The sequence below is a fragment of the Trichosurus vulpecula genome, chromosome 4 (genome assembly GCF_011100635.1).
Source record: "Trichosurus vulpecula isolate mTriVul1 chromosome 4, mTriVul1.pri, whole genome shotgun sequence".
In the NCBI taxonomy this organism is placed as follows: domain Eukaryota; kingdom Metazoa; phylum Chordata; class Mammalia; order Diprotodontia; family Phalangeridae; genus Trichosurus; species Trichosurus vulpecula.
The window spans coordinates 291,055,947-291,073,713 of record NC_050576.1 but is presented as its reverse complement, the minus strand read 5'-3'; the positions used below and the strand labels follow the sequence as shown (position 1 = coordinate 291,073,713).

Below are 17,767 nucleotides of genomic sequence, written 5' to 3'. Positions count from 1 at the left end.
CTAGGGATAGACATGTACTCACTCCTTGTACATTTTTAAAAGATTCTTGTCTTTGTTGTTCCCCTATGTATTACCAAATCTGTTATTCTAACTCAGTTTGAAATTGGTGACATTAGAGGAAAATACCAGAACTTCCAAATTCCCAAGACATTTTATAAATAAGATTAAATGTTTGCTGAGTAACAGTGGGAGGAAAATTGTCAGAAAGTTAACAGGACAAGATAGCAGTAATGCTTGCTTAAAATTACAAATATGGGGCCACCTTATTATTTAAAAAATCAGTTTACAAACTAAATTGATTATAGGTTGATTATTTATGCCACAGTAGAATTTTAAATTCAATCCTACAAATTTCCTTTTATATTAAAGATTTCTTTATATAAATAACATGCTATGTATGGTGGTTTGAGAGCTGGCCTTGGAGTTACAAAGTTCTAAGTTCAAGATCTATGGCTTATACATAATAATTGTGGCACCAAGTCAATTAAAATGTCAGTGCTAGAGGCAAAAGACTTTAAATTACAGATGAATTTCAATCTGTATTGATGGTGGGAGTTTCCACACTAGAAATCTACACTAACAAAATCTTAAGTCTAATAGATGATTAGACATAAATCTAATAGAGTGAATCCAAACTTCATAGGACAAATTCCCTTAATAAAAGGATTTGTCCTGTAAAAGTTAGACTCAGTCAAAAGTCCCCACCCAAGGACTTAGAAGGCCACAGGTTCCCCACCCCTGGATCCTTTCCCTTACCTTCCTCCAACTCCATGTCTTAAAAAACAAAGCAGCAATTCTAGTAATTTAAATTTCTAATTTTATTTATAAGGGTTTGTTTCAAAACCTTATCATAAAGAACACATCTCATAGAAAGTGAAATATACCTGTTGTTAGGCGGAAATTTTCTTATTGTGTTTTGGTCACCATCTATGCAATATAGTCTCATTCTCTATATTAACATTCTTCTTATGTCTTCCTCTACAAAGCTCTGATAGAAGACCAAAGGAACTAGCCTATTTGAGACATCCTCACATTTTCTAGTCTCTGTGTCTTTGTTCTCATCATCCTGTATGCCTGAAATATACTTCCTTTGCTATTGCTAATTCTTCATCTTAGGCAGCTATATCATAAACATCCTTTCTGGCTTAGCTTAAATGCTAACTCCTCTATCAAACCTTCACTGATTCCTCTGGCAGAATCTAATTTTTTATCCTAAGATCTTTCTTGCCCTTGTGCCTACCCCTCTTAGGCTATTTTTGATAGAACGTAGGTCTCTTAAGGGCAACATCTGTTTCCCCTTTGTCTCTGTTTCTCCAGCAACTAGCACAGAGAAGGGCCTTCCTCAATGCTCTTTGATTAATTATCAAGTTCTGTTTTATGCCATAATTGTTTGTTTACCTGGTACCTTCACACTAATAGATTGCAAGTTCCTTGAGAGCAGTAACTTTTGTCCAGTGCCCAGCACAGTCCTTTGCACGTAGGTATTTAATAATGATGAAATGAATGCTTTTGAATTTAGAATTTTGTAGTCTTGTAAGCAAATGATACCAGACATCCCCTTTATTAAGACTCCACCCCCCAAAATTATTGAAAATAGTAGACAACCCAATAAATGTATTTAAGGCTTGTAATAATAATAATACTAATGACAAACATTACACCTCATATATTTTTTCCATACTTCCATTCTACGTGGTACAATGCTTTAATGTTTGCAAAGTGCTTTTACATACATTATCTCATTTAAGCCTCACAACAATTCTATGAGACAATGACTGCAGAAAATATTGCCCTTACTTTAAAGAAATTGAGGCCAAGAGAAACAAAGCGTTTTGCCCAGGGTTATGTAAATATCATCTGTGGAGTGATTTAAACTCAGGCTTCTTGAGTCCAAGACCAACACTCTCTTATGCTTCTAATAAGAAGTAGATGAAGTCCAATTTGGGTGAAAACACAAATCGTCAAAAGTGGAAAGTTTTCTAGATAATTATAAATTAATAGCCAACAGAGCCCTGATTAAGGAATAGCGGTCAGTCATCCTTTGCTTCTTATACTTTTGACATAACTAAGAGATTTACAGTACTGTCCAACCAGGATGACTCATTAAAGTATGGAGGTGACCATAACCTGTCAAAGGCTATCCCAGTATAGCCCAAAGTCTATTTCAAGTAGGGGTCCATCCTAGTTAAGATTGCAATAGCTCATCACCAGAAGACTAGATATCAGGCAATGACTTTTGTGGTCAGAACTTTCCTTGAGGACTATCTACTGATGGTTAGAGAAGTTGTGAGCTAGGATGAAATCACCGATCTTTGAAAGCACAAGGGGCTCACAGGAAAGACAGGACAAGATAACTCTTCCATTTGTGTTGGCTCATGTTTGGTGATTGTTTATTATTTCTATCCTTTAAGTAAATATCAATTGACTCCATTTTAGAATATAGGATTATGCAAGGTGCAGCAAAAACAGATGGTAATATTTTAATAAATAAGATCTGTCACTTTTTCTCAATCTCTCATATATGTAAACATCATATATCATACATTGATGTATTACACATATGTGTATATATATACATATATACACATATATGCCTATGTACATGTTTTTTTTTTTATTTTTGGAGGGGGGAAGGCAGAGCAATTTGGGGTTAAGTGACTTGCCCAAGGTCACACAGCTAGAAAATGTTTCAAGTGTCTGAGGTCATATTTGAACTCAGGTCCTCCTGACTCCAGGCCTGGTGCTCTACTCACTGCACCACCTAGCTGCCCCCATTCATACATGTTTTCTAAGAGGACCATGACATCAGGAAAATGAAGGACAAACATAACCTGTGAGTAGACCAAGCTGCCTGAAAGGGGGCCCAGCTAGTTGGGTACGTCAGCGGATCCTCTCCTTCTGTCTGTCCTTCTCCTTCTCTTCTCTAAAGGAAGGTAAATTTTGCTGGCCAGAAGCTGCCCACTTAAGTTGGGGTTTCCTTCCTTCCTTCCTTCCTTCCTTCCTTCCTTCCTTCCTTCCTTCCTTCCTTCCTTCCTCCCAATTCACTCTAAAGCTCATAGATTGGGCCACAATAGGTGCCTGCCCAAGCTTCACTTAATGCCTGCATTTTGGGCCCTCTTGGCTTAGGGTGAATGTCAATGGTAACTGTTTCTCTTTGGAACAGCAACCCTGAGGGTCTTCCCCTCCTGTCTTGATTATTTTGGCATTTTTTTTCTATTTAAAGGGGCTATCCCTTGACTCACCTTTACTTAAAGAGGCCTATTCACTGAATGGGCATTACTCCCCTCTAAGTGAGTCCATGAAAAGGCCTGAACCTAAAAGGGCCAGGGTCTCCTATCACATCCTGGGTCATCTCCAGTCATCCTGATGAATATCAGATCACTGGACTCAGATGCCTCTGGAGGAGAAAGTGAGTCTGGTGGCCTTGCACAGCCCTCCCTCACTCAAATCAAAATCAACTGCAAATCATGTCATCATTTCCCTGATGTCATTGTCCTCTTTGAAAACAAAGGACAAACACAACAACAACAATGTACATATGTAAAGTACTAGATGCAAAAGAGTTTTATTTTCTTTGAAAATAAAGGGTTGCTTTTTCTTTAACATGAATTTATCAAATGATACTATCTTTGGCTACCAATTTCTTATACTCCTCATATCATCATAAGACTTCAGGTTTCTTTGAACACTCAAAATTTAATCAATAGGAAACTAGGCAATACTTCTCTCTATAGAAAGGTCTTTCACCTTTGAACATCATTTAGGTGTTACTGACATCAGAGTTATATGTTCTTAAAGATTTCCTCTGTGTTTAGGTCATTCTGAAAGTGACTTGTTTTCTACAGTGCTTGCATATTTTCAGTAGGAGAAGTTGGTATTTGAAGTGATGCAATTTGTGTTCCATGGCCATGGAACATCTCAGGAAGTTATACCAGGAGGAGGGGTTAGAGAGGAGGAGGAGCTATGGCTAAAGATATTTAGGGGTAGAATGAATGGGAATTCAATGGGGACTGAATGTGCAGTCAGGCTTAACCATAAGACTGTACCTCCTTACCCCTATATTTTGTTTCACCTTAATTGAAAAGTTTCATAATTAAGTCCCTTAAAATCCATCTAATTCTGTTCAGTTTTAGTTGCAATCTTCACCTTCAAAATGACAAGGATTTTGACGGCTTACAAAGTGGTAAAGGCGCTGAAAACTGGGTTTTGCAATGGAGCTGCTCAACGACAATGGAAAGTGTCAAGAACTGGCATCAGGCTGCTGAGTGTTAAGGTAACGTTCCCTTATTTGTTCTTTTGGATACAATACAGTTTAATGCTTGTAGCAGGGAACGTAGACTCACTAACAAGAGGCAATGGATCGGAATTGAGTATCTAAGTACTAATTTATTGTTTACCTGACTATAGGACTTCATAATGCAACAAATCCACATTTTAATTTGCAATGAGTTTGAAAATTGCACGGTGAATTTCACACAAGGTAAAAGTTTATAATTCTTGGTGAATACATAAGACATAGGCATAATTTTTTACAGTGACCATTTCTCAAGGGTTTGGTAGCTGACCAAACTTATCTTTGAACCTATAAAGTACTGCTAATAATTTAGGGGAGTAGAAAAAGCATTATGATATGGTAGATGGAGAGCCAACCTCAGGGTTGGATGTTATAGGAACAAGTCCTTTCCCTGACACGCTGGTGGATGACTGGGCAACCAATTTAATCTCTTAGGGTCTGTCCTAGGTGACTCTTTAAGGCTATGAGTGGCAGTGTAGGTGTTTATCTGCACTCGTGGAGAGATTTTCCTCATTGGATGTTTCCTATACCAATGAAATCACGTGTCTAGTAAAAAAAAGTTTAGGTTGCTGCATGGGAAGATTGCCTGTTAACTGATTTTCATGCCCCAAATCTGAATAAGCTCACTGAAATTTTTCTCCCCTAAGGCTCATTTGATATTAGCAATCCAACTTGAAGTAATTATCTTTACTTTTCTCCTACTAGTACCTCTTCAAGTATATCACATATATCATTTCTATTTTATAGACTAAGAAATTGAGACAAAGAGCAGTTCAGATTGTTCCAATAGTATATTATAACTGTGAGACAGAATAAAGCATTGTAATGTTAAACCTTCAGGATGCTGGACTTGACAGGAACCCCGGCTTCTAGTCTTGCCTCAGACATATAACCCTAGACAATGCATTTAACCTCTCTGTGCCTCAGTTTCCTTTTTATAAAATGAGAGGATTGAGCTCAGTGGCTGGTAGGGTCTTTTCCAGCTCTAATCCTGTGATCCTATGAGTCACGAAATGTCAATAGCAGCACTTGATTTTCTTTTTTAGCTTTGTATTAATGCATGAAGAAGCTTATCACTAAATTGGTCTTAAACAGGGTGGCAACTACAAATGAAGGTTATTAACAGTGAGTGCAAAAAAGTAACATTTAAAAAAATGAATCCTACCTAAGTAGTACCAATTCTCAGTGGTAAAGAAGCCCTATCACAAAAATGCCTGAGCTGTTTATCAACTTAAAAGCAATAGATTCTAATTTGTTTTATATTGTTTTATATGTAATAGACATAATCATATTTCTTTAAAAATAGCAGCTAATTCTACAACCTCCAGAGTTTCAGGTTGGTCAGGCCTAGGGGGTGGGTTGGGGTTAGTGACCCTTCTCACTGTGAATACCATGAATACTACAGGGCTAGCTAAGTAAGCAATGAATGTAGATGCTGCTAGATACCACCAATAGACTCATTAGTGAGGGAGAAAGGATGGAGAGGAAAAAATGAAGAGTGGGATAAGAAGAAAGGAGAGGAAAAAGAGAGAGGAGAGAAATTCCACTTGTACCTTCCATTAGCTAAGTCATTCTGTAATACCTAATGTTTGGGAGTTCTACTTAGGGCCTAATAGTCCCAGCTACAAAAGCTTGGAAGACTTCACTAGAAGAGGCTTTTGTAAATATAAGTCCCAAGAGAAATTGTAACAGTGGATTTAGAAACACTAGAGTAATTAATTTCTTTGCATTCTATTTCAGTGAAATAGGAGAGGCTATCAGGAAGATATTTCCCCAACCATAGGATAGATATGAGTATGGAAATAAAGAATAAGGTACTTTATGTATAAATTATAAATACACTTCTTGGGAGAATATGAGCTCCCAGAAGGCAGGGACTTTGTTTTTACCTTTCTCCATATCTCCAGCCCTTAGTGTAATACCTAGCACTTAATCAGTGCTTATTGACAGAATGATATGCCCATCTCAGAGAAAAGAGCATAATGAAAGTAATAATATACTGGATTTATACTCTTTGGGAAGAATCTATAAATCTAAGAATGCAATTTAGATGCAATAACTGACTGTCTTCACAATATTACTATAATGTGGATTATATCCATTTTGCATGGCAAGAAAATAAAATATGGCTTACTGGGATAGAGCCATAACTTCCTTGAGGTTGGAGAGTATTTCATTTTTGTCTTTGTATTCCCAGTGTAGTACCTGGCACACAGCTGGTGCTTAATCAATGCTTTTGGTTGATTGAATACAGAGGGCCATAGAGATGGAATTGAGACCAGAATCCACATATCCTGGGTCCTAATCAATGCTATATATATGTATATGTATATATATATACATATATATATATATCCAGCCCAATAAAAAATAAGCTTTAGAAGATGTTTATAACAGTTCCGCAGATGAGCTTTGAGAGAAAGCAGTTCTTATTCCTCCCATTGTCAGATGTGTTAAGTGTGTGCCACTGTTCATGGCTAAGAATGACAAATTTGTAGGAGAAATAAGGCATCATTGCTGGCTGTAAAAGTCATTACTCACATTCAATCAAGTCTGGCCTGAATTTCTGGAGGAAAGCCAGGCATGAAAAATAGGAGTTCTTGAACTTCAGAAATAGTTTATTAAAATTTTTGACTAGTGCCCAAGGGGAGTCCTGCTATTATCGATTCATTTTGCTGCAGAATTCTACCCCCCTGCTTGCCCCACCTCCATTTCTAACCTCTCATCCTTAGAAGTCATAGCCCTGCCCCTTTTCTGTTTTTTAAGTCCTTCTAGTATTTTTGATAGGGACAAAAACCCTATACCTAGGAGATGCTAGTGGTGCAAAGTGATGATTTATGTTGACTAATAACGGGCCGTGAGAACTGTAGACAAAGAGGTGTTTGATCTCCAGCTAGGATGGGGTGTGAAATGTACAATGAGAGTTAGGTGTGTGAGGCTTCTCTTGCCAGTCCGCTACCATTGGGTATTTTCTCTGAATCTTCTGAGGTCAGTTATCCTCTCCCTTTGGCAAAGGGGCCAAGGGTGGGTTTTGACGTCAGCAAATTACGCCCTTGTTTTTTCAGACTGTTTTTCTTGTGTATTCTTGGCTAATGTTTATAGATTGGGGTCCTGCCAACGGAGCCTGCCATATTTCACTTGTAGTGAGGCTAGAGGAAAGAATGCCAAAGGGGCTGTATACCTAAAATGAAGGTGACTATAAGGACAAGATTGACCAACAACCATAAAATAGAGAACGATGCCAGATACGTGAGCTTTTCTTTTAGTGCTGAAAATATTTCACATCCAGTATTGCGTGAGGTGAATTATCATGGGGAAGAGTAGAAAGATCTAGGAGTGTTAGAGGCAGAAGACCTTGATTTTAATCCTGGATTGGCTGATTTCTTAGCCATGTGATCTTGAACAAATCACTTAATCTCTTTGAGACTTAGTTTTCTTTTTTCCCTTTTGAAATGAAAATAAAGAGACCTGGCCTTGTCCGCTTTGCTTAACAGGGCTAAGGAGAAGGTCAAGTGAGATAATGCATGTGAAAGCACTTTGAAGCAATCTCAAAGTATTGTGTACACCTACTCAAATGTATCAATCTGGCGTGTCATCCACCTGGGTATTGCCTCCAATAATGCAGATCATAACCTATCCAAGCCTGCCCATCCTGTGCATGGTCTTCCATAAGTTTGCCACTGAGTTCCACCCAATGTGCTAGTCTTTACTCATTACTAAGCCATGGGAACTCATTAATGCCATCAATAATTAAAATTAAAACTAAAGAATAGTATATTTTTTGATTTTTGGAAGGAACTGATCAGCATCCTACTTTGTTCTTTTTATTATATATTCCTTTAGTAATGTAATATTTATACGTTTGGTAGTAATTATTTTTCTAAATAATGGTATAATTTCCAGGAATTGTCAAGTGGTCTTCTGAATTCTCAAATTATTTACAATGTCATGCTACTCCTTGCTTGTATTAATGTTTTCACTCTGAGAACATAATGCCATACTGGTTCAGATCCATATTTTAGCCAAATCATCTTTCATAGCCATGTCAGGGGACCATGTCATGGTGGAAAGGTCTGATTATTTTCTTTGACATTAACCTCTAAAGGTAAGATTGCTCCCTCCAAATACCAACTTTTGCCTTACTGATCATGAGGTGACAAGCCTTTGGAATATCCCAGAAGGTTAATATTTGAAATTCCATGTTATTTTGAAAGTAAAAAAGTAACTAATTCCTTTGGGAAAATAGTAGGTCATTACCCCTAGCCGTCTTACCCCCCTAAAAACATCCTCGACAGCTTGCAAGTCCATTTCCCTCACATTTTTGTAATTGTTGACCAGCATCATCATTGAACTAGAGAACTTTCCAGGTAAAAAGATTTGGTATCCCCCTAACATCTCCATACGCTGCTGAGTCTTTATTCTTCTTAGATAAATTTTTCATGTTGTAGATGTTTTTATTCTCAGAGATCCCCAAGTAAATGCACCTTTTGTTCATACTGAGGCAATGATGCCAATAATAAACAAGAACTAACATTTATATAGCACTTTAAAAATCGCAAAGCCCTTTATATACCACATATGTGCCGTCATATTTTATGTATATATAAATTCTCATTTGATTCTCACAACTATACTAAATGATTTACCCAGATTACACAGTAAGTGTCTGAGGCAGCATTTGAACGCAAGTCAGATTATGAGTACTATCGATATAGTTGAGGTATGTAGTTGTCATGACATCTGTTCACCTTTTCATAGGTACTTTTAGCTATGGAGCGGACAACTTCAATTAAGTACTACCAGTTACTATCATTCCATTAGACTATGGCAACTTCGTAACCAGTCCTTTGATGGATCTTCCTGTTCTACCCGTGTGTGGGTGGTCCCTCCATTGATACAGAGCCCAACCCCTTTGTACCTCATAGTATGGTATTCTTGGGCATATTTTCCCATAACTTGTAACTGCAGGATCTAATTTATGTCCTGAAGGTCTTTCCTTTGTTTATTTTTAATATCCCTGGATCAACAGATTTAGAATCTGGAAGGAACATCTCAGGGATTCTAACGCAGTATTTGGGCCGCCTATTATTTCTTATTCTTGCTATATTCTAAAATATACAAATTAAAAAATGTGATATAATGAAACCTTTTCATAACATTGGTGCTAAGGCATATACTTCCATATATTTTCAAGGTTCACAGTGTTGTATTAGGATTTTATATAGTTGTGTTTTACAGGAGGTGACGACACCTACAGTGTATCCAAAGCCATGTAAAAAGAAAGTACATTACAATATCGAATAAGGTAACTACTGATGATAATAAAAGTGAAATGGTAATGACATATTATATATATATATATATATATATATATATATATATATACATACATAGTTTTTCCTGGTTTACAAAGCTTAATAGCCCTGCCAAGCAATAATAATTAAAACAGCTGATCTTTGTAGGGTTAGAGACAGCATGGGGTAGTAAGTAGAGCTGGGCTTGTGCCAGGAAGACATGGGCTGAAGCTCTGCTTCAGATATGGACAAGCTTTGTGACCTTGGACAAGTTTCTTAGGCTTTCAGTTTTCTGGTCAACTCTCAAAGATTATATAAATTGCAGATAAAGTGCAAATCCACATGGATTGCAATCTCATCTGAAGTTTCCTATACTAATGAAATCATAGATCTTGTCCTCATCCCTAGTAAAATAGCATTTTAAGGTCTACTAAATACTTTTCACGTTGGACAAGGAAATGATGGACCACTCCAGTATCTTTGCCAAGAAAACCAGGCAAGACTGGCACAACAAATGGACAGAAACAAAAAATGGTTTGCCTGTATTATGTGTTTTGATCCATGAGACAATATGATCTGTGAGGCAGTCAACTGTTGTAAAATAGATAAATTAGATGGACACGTGCATGTTCTGTTTTGAGGAAGTTTGTATTGTTCTTCAAAATTTTCCTTCATTTTTTTGGGGTAGAGCGTGAAGGAAGCTTCCTTTCATCCTGTAGACCACCTTTCAAGCAGGGTCAAATCTCTGTCCACCATAATATTTCAAAGACTGATAAACTATAATGGTCTTATAGGTTGATGGCCACACAGAAGTTTGAACAAACTAGAGGGGAGTAGTTTGGAAATCCTCTCTACTACTTCCTTCTGCTAAGAACTCTAGAGCACAGCCATGTTCACCCATGTTCAGCTTCTCCAGAAGCATGTCTGTGAAAACTGGGACCTGTTGATGATTCTAAAAGTCCTATCCTTTGGCCCCTACCATGAAATGAACACAATTTCCCTCTTCATGTGATCATCTGCCAGACTTTCTCACAAGAAAAAGTGTTTTAGGAAGGCCCTGGGCCATTGCGACCCCTAGCTTTGTATCATATGCAAAAGGCCTTAAAAGTTTCCAGAGGCCACGGCATGAGTGTATTGAAGAGGCTGGCAAAGGGAGGAAGCAAAAACAAGCCTGGCGTTCATGAGATTGGGTGCCTGAGTTCTCCAGCTTCTTTCTGCTGTTTTTATCTCTCCTTCCCTATTCCTTTGACCATAACCACCAAATCTTAGCCTTTTATCCCTGTAATCAATATGTTGGCAAAGGTCTAAAAATCTTTCAAATGAGTGAGTGTAATAGTTCTGTCTTCTTGATGAATTTTATTGCGCCTCTTTTGATTAGTTTACAAAACTGAAAACAAGTCTGTGTCCACTTCTTAGCATAAGTAGCATTTATATTTCAACTTCTGTTAAAGCAGTCTAATTAGGGTGACCAGAATGCTTGGATACTCTTTGGCTGCAATATCCCACTCGTGTCCCATATTGAGCTTGCTGTTTCCTCAAACCCTCAGCTCCCTAAATTCAGTAATAAGATCATATGATATTTTTCGAGTTTCCTAGCCTGTAAAAATCTTTTCAAATCCTTTCACTTACGAACTGGCTAGCTCTTTGTGTCAATTGTGTTCTTCATGGACAAGGCCAATTAAAAAAATCTTTTGTTTCTCTCTCTCAGACTTTAAAAGCGAATAGCTCCATAAATGTGAAATCTAATCTAACCAAATGAAAATGTATGATGATCTTTAATCCTGTAATTGATAATCTATATAAAGTACACCATTTGTAGTATTCTCATAAATGCTGTAATTTATGAAATGGAAATGAAAAGCGCCTATTCTACTCAGCCTTATACCTGAGTATTCAGAACACAGACATAGACTTCAAAATTTATTACGTATTTGTATTCTGGTTTAAATTTAACTAATAATGAGTTAATATTAACTTAGGATGTTGTAAGGTTTAATTGATTACTGCTATTAGGTATTTTGAAATCCTTCAATGAAAAGCATTGTAACTAAAGTGAAGCATCATTAAATATTCGTAAGCTATAAAAAATGGGCTTAGGTTCTAGAGAATCTAAACTGTCCATATTTTTATAGCTTAACTTGGAGAGTGACAATAAGATTTTACTTACCAATAAAAACATGTCATGATTTGAATTTATTGCCATACTAGCTATAGAATCATTATTTGAAATGCATTCTATCTTTAAGCCTCCTACATTTAAAGCCTGGTTCAGACTTACTTGATTTCATAGAGGATGACTATTGAAGTAAACTTATAGCTCAGGAACATCAGGCAAGCCTGAATCAAACGTATATATAGCTTTAGGCACTGGTAGAAATGGAAGGGAACACTGGGGACCTCTAGTTTTTCTAGTATGCAAATCTTTCGCATAGATAAATGATTCAACAGTAACACAGTCAAAGTTCCCAGAGTAAATCATTTTCATTTCCACAACTGGCTTAAGGGGCTTATAGTAAAAGCAGTTTTTTTTTATCTTCCGCTCTTATGTAGAATTTATTGCTATAACTGCCTAGCGGCTTTATATTATAAAGGGAATCACCATGATTTTGTTGGCTAATTTTCACACCCTTTAAGTGGTGACAGTGCCATTATTCCCATTTTACAGATGTATAAAATGGATACATCAACTTGCTCAAGGAGATATGGAGCTGTCTGTGTATCAGCCTTGAGTAGACACCCCTTCCCCCCAGCTCTTTTTTTTCAGAGAAGGTTCTATTAATTTTCTGAGGAGACTGTACTTATTTCTGAACACATTGGATTGGTTATATAGTCAACCTGATCAGGATGTTAAAATTGTCAAAGAAAGTAAATTGACAATTTTTCACTATAGTAGAGGGGAGAAGGAGAGGGAGAAGGAAAGGGGGAGGGAGGGAGGGAGAGAGAGAGACAGAGAGACAGAGAAAGACAGAGACAGAGAGAGAGGGAGTGTGTGTGTGTGTGTGTGTGTGTGTGTGTGTGTGTGTGTGTTCTATTCATATAGCCATAGCTAGGCTTGGAATGATCAGAATTCTGTGCCTATTAGTATTTCTTGAACCTTACTGGAGGACTAGTCACTGATGCACTTGGTTAGACCTTTTATGGATTAGGGTTTTTTTTTTTTTTTGCATCTTAAGAACGTACTCATAGGCCAGAGACCAACCCATTTAGTTATCATGAGTTTTACAAATATGATCTTATAGAAGTATTTGAGGTCGCCATAGTTCTTTGAATTCAAGCAGTCGTGTGGCATCTACTGGTAACAGGGTGACACATTGCTTCAATTGTCATGTAATTCTAAGCAGCCACAGGTATTCAGGAGTCTTACTTAGCAGATTCTCTGTAATCAGTTTTAGCTTTCACTAACAGTTTTCATTCTGCCTTTACCTCCTCCCAGACTTTTGAAGCAAAGGGTTCAAAGGACAGAGAGAGTTCAAAGAGAATTCCTGATACCCTCAACTTAAGAGCAGGCCGATGATTAGATGAGTAAAGATAAATGAGCATCTAGCTAATGATTATTAAGCATGTAGCAAACACGCTAGGAAAAGCCAACCTGGTAGTAGGAATACGATCTAGACAGGTTCAAAATGCTTCCTAATTGCTTGGCTTCTAGAGCCTGCACTCTCTGAATGAGGTGAGTCTAGCAACTAGGAATGCATTTTCAAGGCTCGTGAAAAGCAACCTAGCCACGGATCCCAGTCAGAGTTGTTGCATTGCTGCTATGACACAAAATGTTTCAAAAAGACACAGCTTCAACCTGGTCTCAAACTGAGCATGCTGCTGCGGACAATTCTGACCCATTTATTCTGGTTTCATAGCTGTAAGCAATTTTTCAGTGGGGATAAAAATTAATCGATAAGTGATGTTTTGCTTGACATTTCAGTTCTTTTTTGGAAAAATAAAAGTACACCAAAGTTTTCCCTTGGGTGGAAGAAATGCTCCATGTAAATATAGTACTATCTTTTTCTAATATCTTAGAACAGGGCTGTCCAAAATGCGGCCCGTGGTGTGATTTATGCGGCCTGTCTACAAGCATAGAAATTTACATAAATGCTTTAGTAAACGAAGCCGAGCTGTCACAGAGTTCTCGCTAAAATGGCAAATCAAAATATATTGTCTATTGTTTCAATAAAAACCTAAGGTTGGACAGCCCTGTCTTAGAGGAAAAAGAAGATATATTCTCAATACCTGACATTTGAAACATTCCAAATCAATCTAGAACAAACCAACAGCTGTTTAGACTATTCTGAAATTATTTGAGATAAAAAATTCATAATGTTATTCTTGCAACAACAAATTACTTTAAATGCATAAAAGCCTCCAATTTTACAGATATTTACAAGCACAGAATGCAAGGGCGTGCCAGTCAGTAAATTTTTCACTAGAGAATAAGTGAAAAGAAATTTCCTCTACTCTCTTCTACCTAGGGCCATAAAGATGGGGCATTTCTGAGATAGAAGTGATAATCGTGACAATATCAATTATATAACATTTTAAGTTTTTCAAAGAGCTTTACGTATGTGTTATTGCACTTGATCCTCACAACAACCTTGTGAAGTAGGAACCCTTGTCTTCATTTTTACAAGTGAAGAAATTGAGGCTAAGATGGGTTTCCCAGGGTCATAGACTAGTGAGAAGCTGAGGCAGGATTTGAACTCAGGTCTTCCTGACTCTAAGTTCAGTTCTTTCTATTTACTCTTCAATTGGAAGTACAAAGTAAAAAAAAAAAAGCAAAAGAAGTAATCAGATATGCACAGAAGAGCAGAAGGTTTAAGTACTTTGTATAAAATCTTCATCCTGATGAATGACTCTCCCCTAAATCCCCAGATGAAAGTGAGCACCATTTAGTATGAACAGCCCCTGGAGGCAACTCATTTCTTTCTCTAATACTTAGAATCAGTTAAATACTTGTGTATAATTAGCTAATATCATGACTACTAATTACCCAATCTATCTTGTTTATCAACTCTAAAATGCCTTTCCTTCTCCTTTTTTCCTCTCCCCAAATGCCATCCCTCACAAGAACTCTTCTCTGTTATTCCCATCTGAGAGCAATCCTCACATGTCACACCTCCCGTCATTGCTGCTGCTCTGCAGAGCATGCCATATAATATCACGTATTGTAATAATAACAGCTAGCATTTATAAAAGACTGGAAGGTTTGCAAAGTGCTTTACATATATTGTCTCATTTCGTCCTCGCAATAACCCTATGAGGTAGGTACTACTTTTATCCCCATCTTACAGATGAGGAAACTAAAGTTGAGAGGTTAACTGACTTGCCCAGGGTCACATATCTACTAAATGTCTGAGGCAGGTTTTGGACTCGGGTATTTCTGGCACCAAGTTTGATACTTAGTCAGTGCACCACCTGGCTCTGCATTATAGGTGTCTGCGTTAGTGTCTCATCCCTCTCCTAAACTCTTTGAAGACAGAGGCAGTGTATTAGCTAAATGAGCACCATGTTCTCTAGTTAATGACACCTACCATATATTTGTTCTATTTGTATTTGTTATATTTATGCTACTTATCCCGAAAGGTTGTTATAAGGCAACTACTTTGTAAACTGTAAAAAAAAAACCAACACCCTAGCAATATCAATGTGAGTTATCATGATTGCTACGTTCTTCTATTACCTCATTGCCCCTGTGAAGGGGCTGGATACCTCCAGTTTGTATTCTGGGAGTGGGCCTGTGGAAGTTTTTCTGGGTCTTATTACCCCTTGGAAAATTTGACCTGGACCAGTCTGAAATTCTAAGGGGTATTTAGAGAAGGAAGACCATCCTAATACTCCCCAGAGATTTTACTCATATCTAAGAATTCCATATGGAACTGGTGCCTTGAATAGCAGAAGTGGTATCCAAATTCATCATGGATTGATCCACCCAAGCCCTGAGTACCCTCTGGAATCTCATTTATCTGGGCCAAACCTGAACAAATCTCACATTTACCCCAAGAGTCTTGAAAGTTGCAGAACTGCTTCAGGATTGTGTTTAGTTTGTGCGACTCCCAAAGCAGGAGGGCCAGGTAGACCAAATCATGGGGAGCTTCTAATAACCTGATTCTTACGTACAGTGGCTAGGGGAGTTCAGAATCTATAATCAATTCTTACCACCCTGTGGGCAGGTTATCTGAATTGAAGTTATATTTATGGCAGGGATTCTTGCCTGGGCTCCATGAACTTGTTAAAAATTTTTTTTGAAAGCCGTACTTCAATATAATTGGCTTCCTTTGTAATCCTATGTATTTTATCTTGTGCATTAAAACATCGTCCTAAGAAGAGATCTATAGAACTCACCAGACTTCTGTCAAAGGAGTCCATGGTACAAAAAAGTGAAGAACCTCTAATCTATAATAAAACTTAAGTTCAAATTCTTACAGACATAATTAAGTAGAATTCACAATAAAGTTATTTGTCGATATAATCCACTATGATTTAATTAATTTTACTTATTCATACTGACTGAAACCCATCTAGGACTCTTTTAAACTAAAATCTTTACTTACTTCCCCCAAAAGAGGAAATATAAGGACCCAAAATATTTAAAGAAACTAAGTTAGACAGAAAAAGAGCCTGGTTCAGCTTAGATTAGTGTTTTGCATCTGTTAATGATGGGATATTGTCTTTCTCTGCCATTGAGTAGAGTCTAGGCAGAAAGTCTGGATAGAAGAGCAGGATGCTAAAACTGTGCAGATCTAAAGCTTCTCTTCAACCAAATTAAATCAACCAACAAGCAGTTATTAGGTGTATGCTATGTTCCAGGCACTGTGTTTGGTGCTAGGGATACAAATCATTATCATCACAATCAATCAATTTCCTTTTATTAAGTGCCTACTATGTGCCAGGCCCTGTGCTAAGCACTGGGGACACAAATCCTGGCCATAATAGCATCTAGCATTTATATAGCTCTTTAAGGTTTGCAAAGCACTTTGCAAATATTACCTCATTTTGTCCTTGGAACAACCCTCAGAGTTAGGTGTTATTATCCCCATTTTACAGATGAAGAAATTGAAGCTTAGAGAGTTTAAATAATTTGCCCAGGGTTACAGAGCTTGTAAATAAAGGAAGCTGTATTTGAACTTGGGTCTTCCTGACTCCAGGGCCAGTGCTATTTCCACTGGGCCGCCTAGCTGCAAAATTGAAATGGTCTCTGCCCTGGACAATTTGTGGCGTGAGATAGCATTGACAACTCTTTCAGCTGATCCACTGTTTATATCCACAATGGCCGGAATATCATTTTAAAACCTAAATAAAAACACATTGTATAAACAAATGCAATTTTTAACGTTTTATTGCTACTGGGCCCATTCATTGTTAAGTTTAATTGATGATTAACCACATATGCAGCATCAGTCTATATCTTTGAAAGGTATCCATTAATATAATGCCCTGTTGTTTATGCAGGAGAGTAGAAAAGGACTGATTTCTCACAACTGATGTTTTTAAATTATTATTTTTCTTTCCTTTTGTTGATTGTAAACATCTTCATATTACAAAATGATCAGGAGGAGGTTCTAATGCCTTGTCTTGAAACTGAGTAAAAACTAAAGCAAATGTCTTCTGGCTGTTATTATTTTACAATATGAAAAATGTGGAGTTGATATATCAACATAATAGGGGAATTGATAGACCACATTAATGAAAGGGAAGAAACAAATTGACTGTTGACAGAGTACTGCTTGGCATGTATTTTAGATGAAGGGTAAAGGAAAAAAAATGGGAGTGTGTTATGTAGAATCTGAACCCAATTATCTTCCTTTTCCTCCAAAGAGAGAGAAGTAAAATGCACAGGTTAGTAGTATTAATAATAGAACTTAGTTATTAGTAATAGCCTGGGAGCTGCAAATAATATGAAAGAATGAAAAAGAGAAAGAAATTATATAAATCTACTAGAATCACTTTATTGAAACTTTAGGTAAAGAATACTTTCATTTTTGTTTTGAATGGTAATTCTTGGGATACCTGCGAGATATTTGCCAAGTAGCCCCTTCTCAAGTCCATATTTCTTTTTATGTGCCATGGAACAGCTATACAGACTAGATGTGGGGAGGGAGAGAAAGCTAATAAGCAAAGAGATATTGCTTAATAATAAGGAGATAATAGAGGATTTTGACCCAGTGACCCAAATCACACTATTTTGAAT

At 37.2% G+C, this 17,767-nt stretch overlaps 1 protein-coding gene across 1 annotated transcript in view; it reads left to right on the top strand.

Moving 5' to 3' along the window:
* CPS1 (carbamoyl-phosphate synthase 1) overlaps positions 1–17,767 on the top strand; it is a 183,545-nt gene that overhangs the window by 21,769 nt on the left and 144,009 nt on the right. The window contains exon 2 of the mRNA XM_036755918.1: positions 4,128–4,273. Within this exon, the coding sequence (XP_036611813.1) occupies positions 4,154–4,273 (120 nt within the window). The 5' untranslated portion in view covers positions 4,128–4,153. The remainder of the gene's footprint in view (positions 1–4,127; positions 4,274–17,767) is intronic.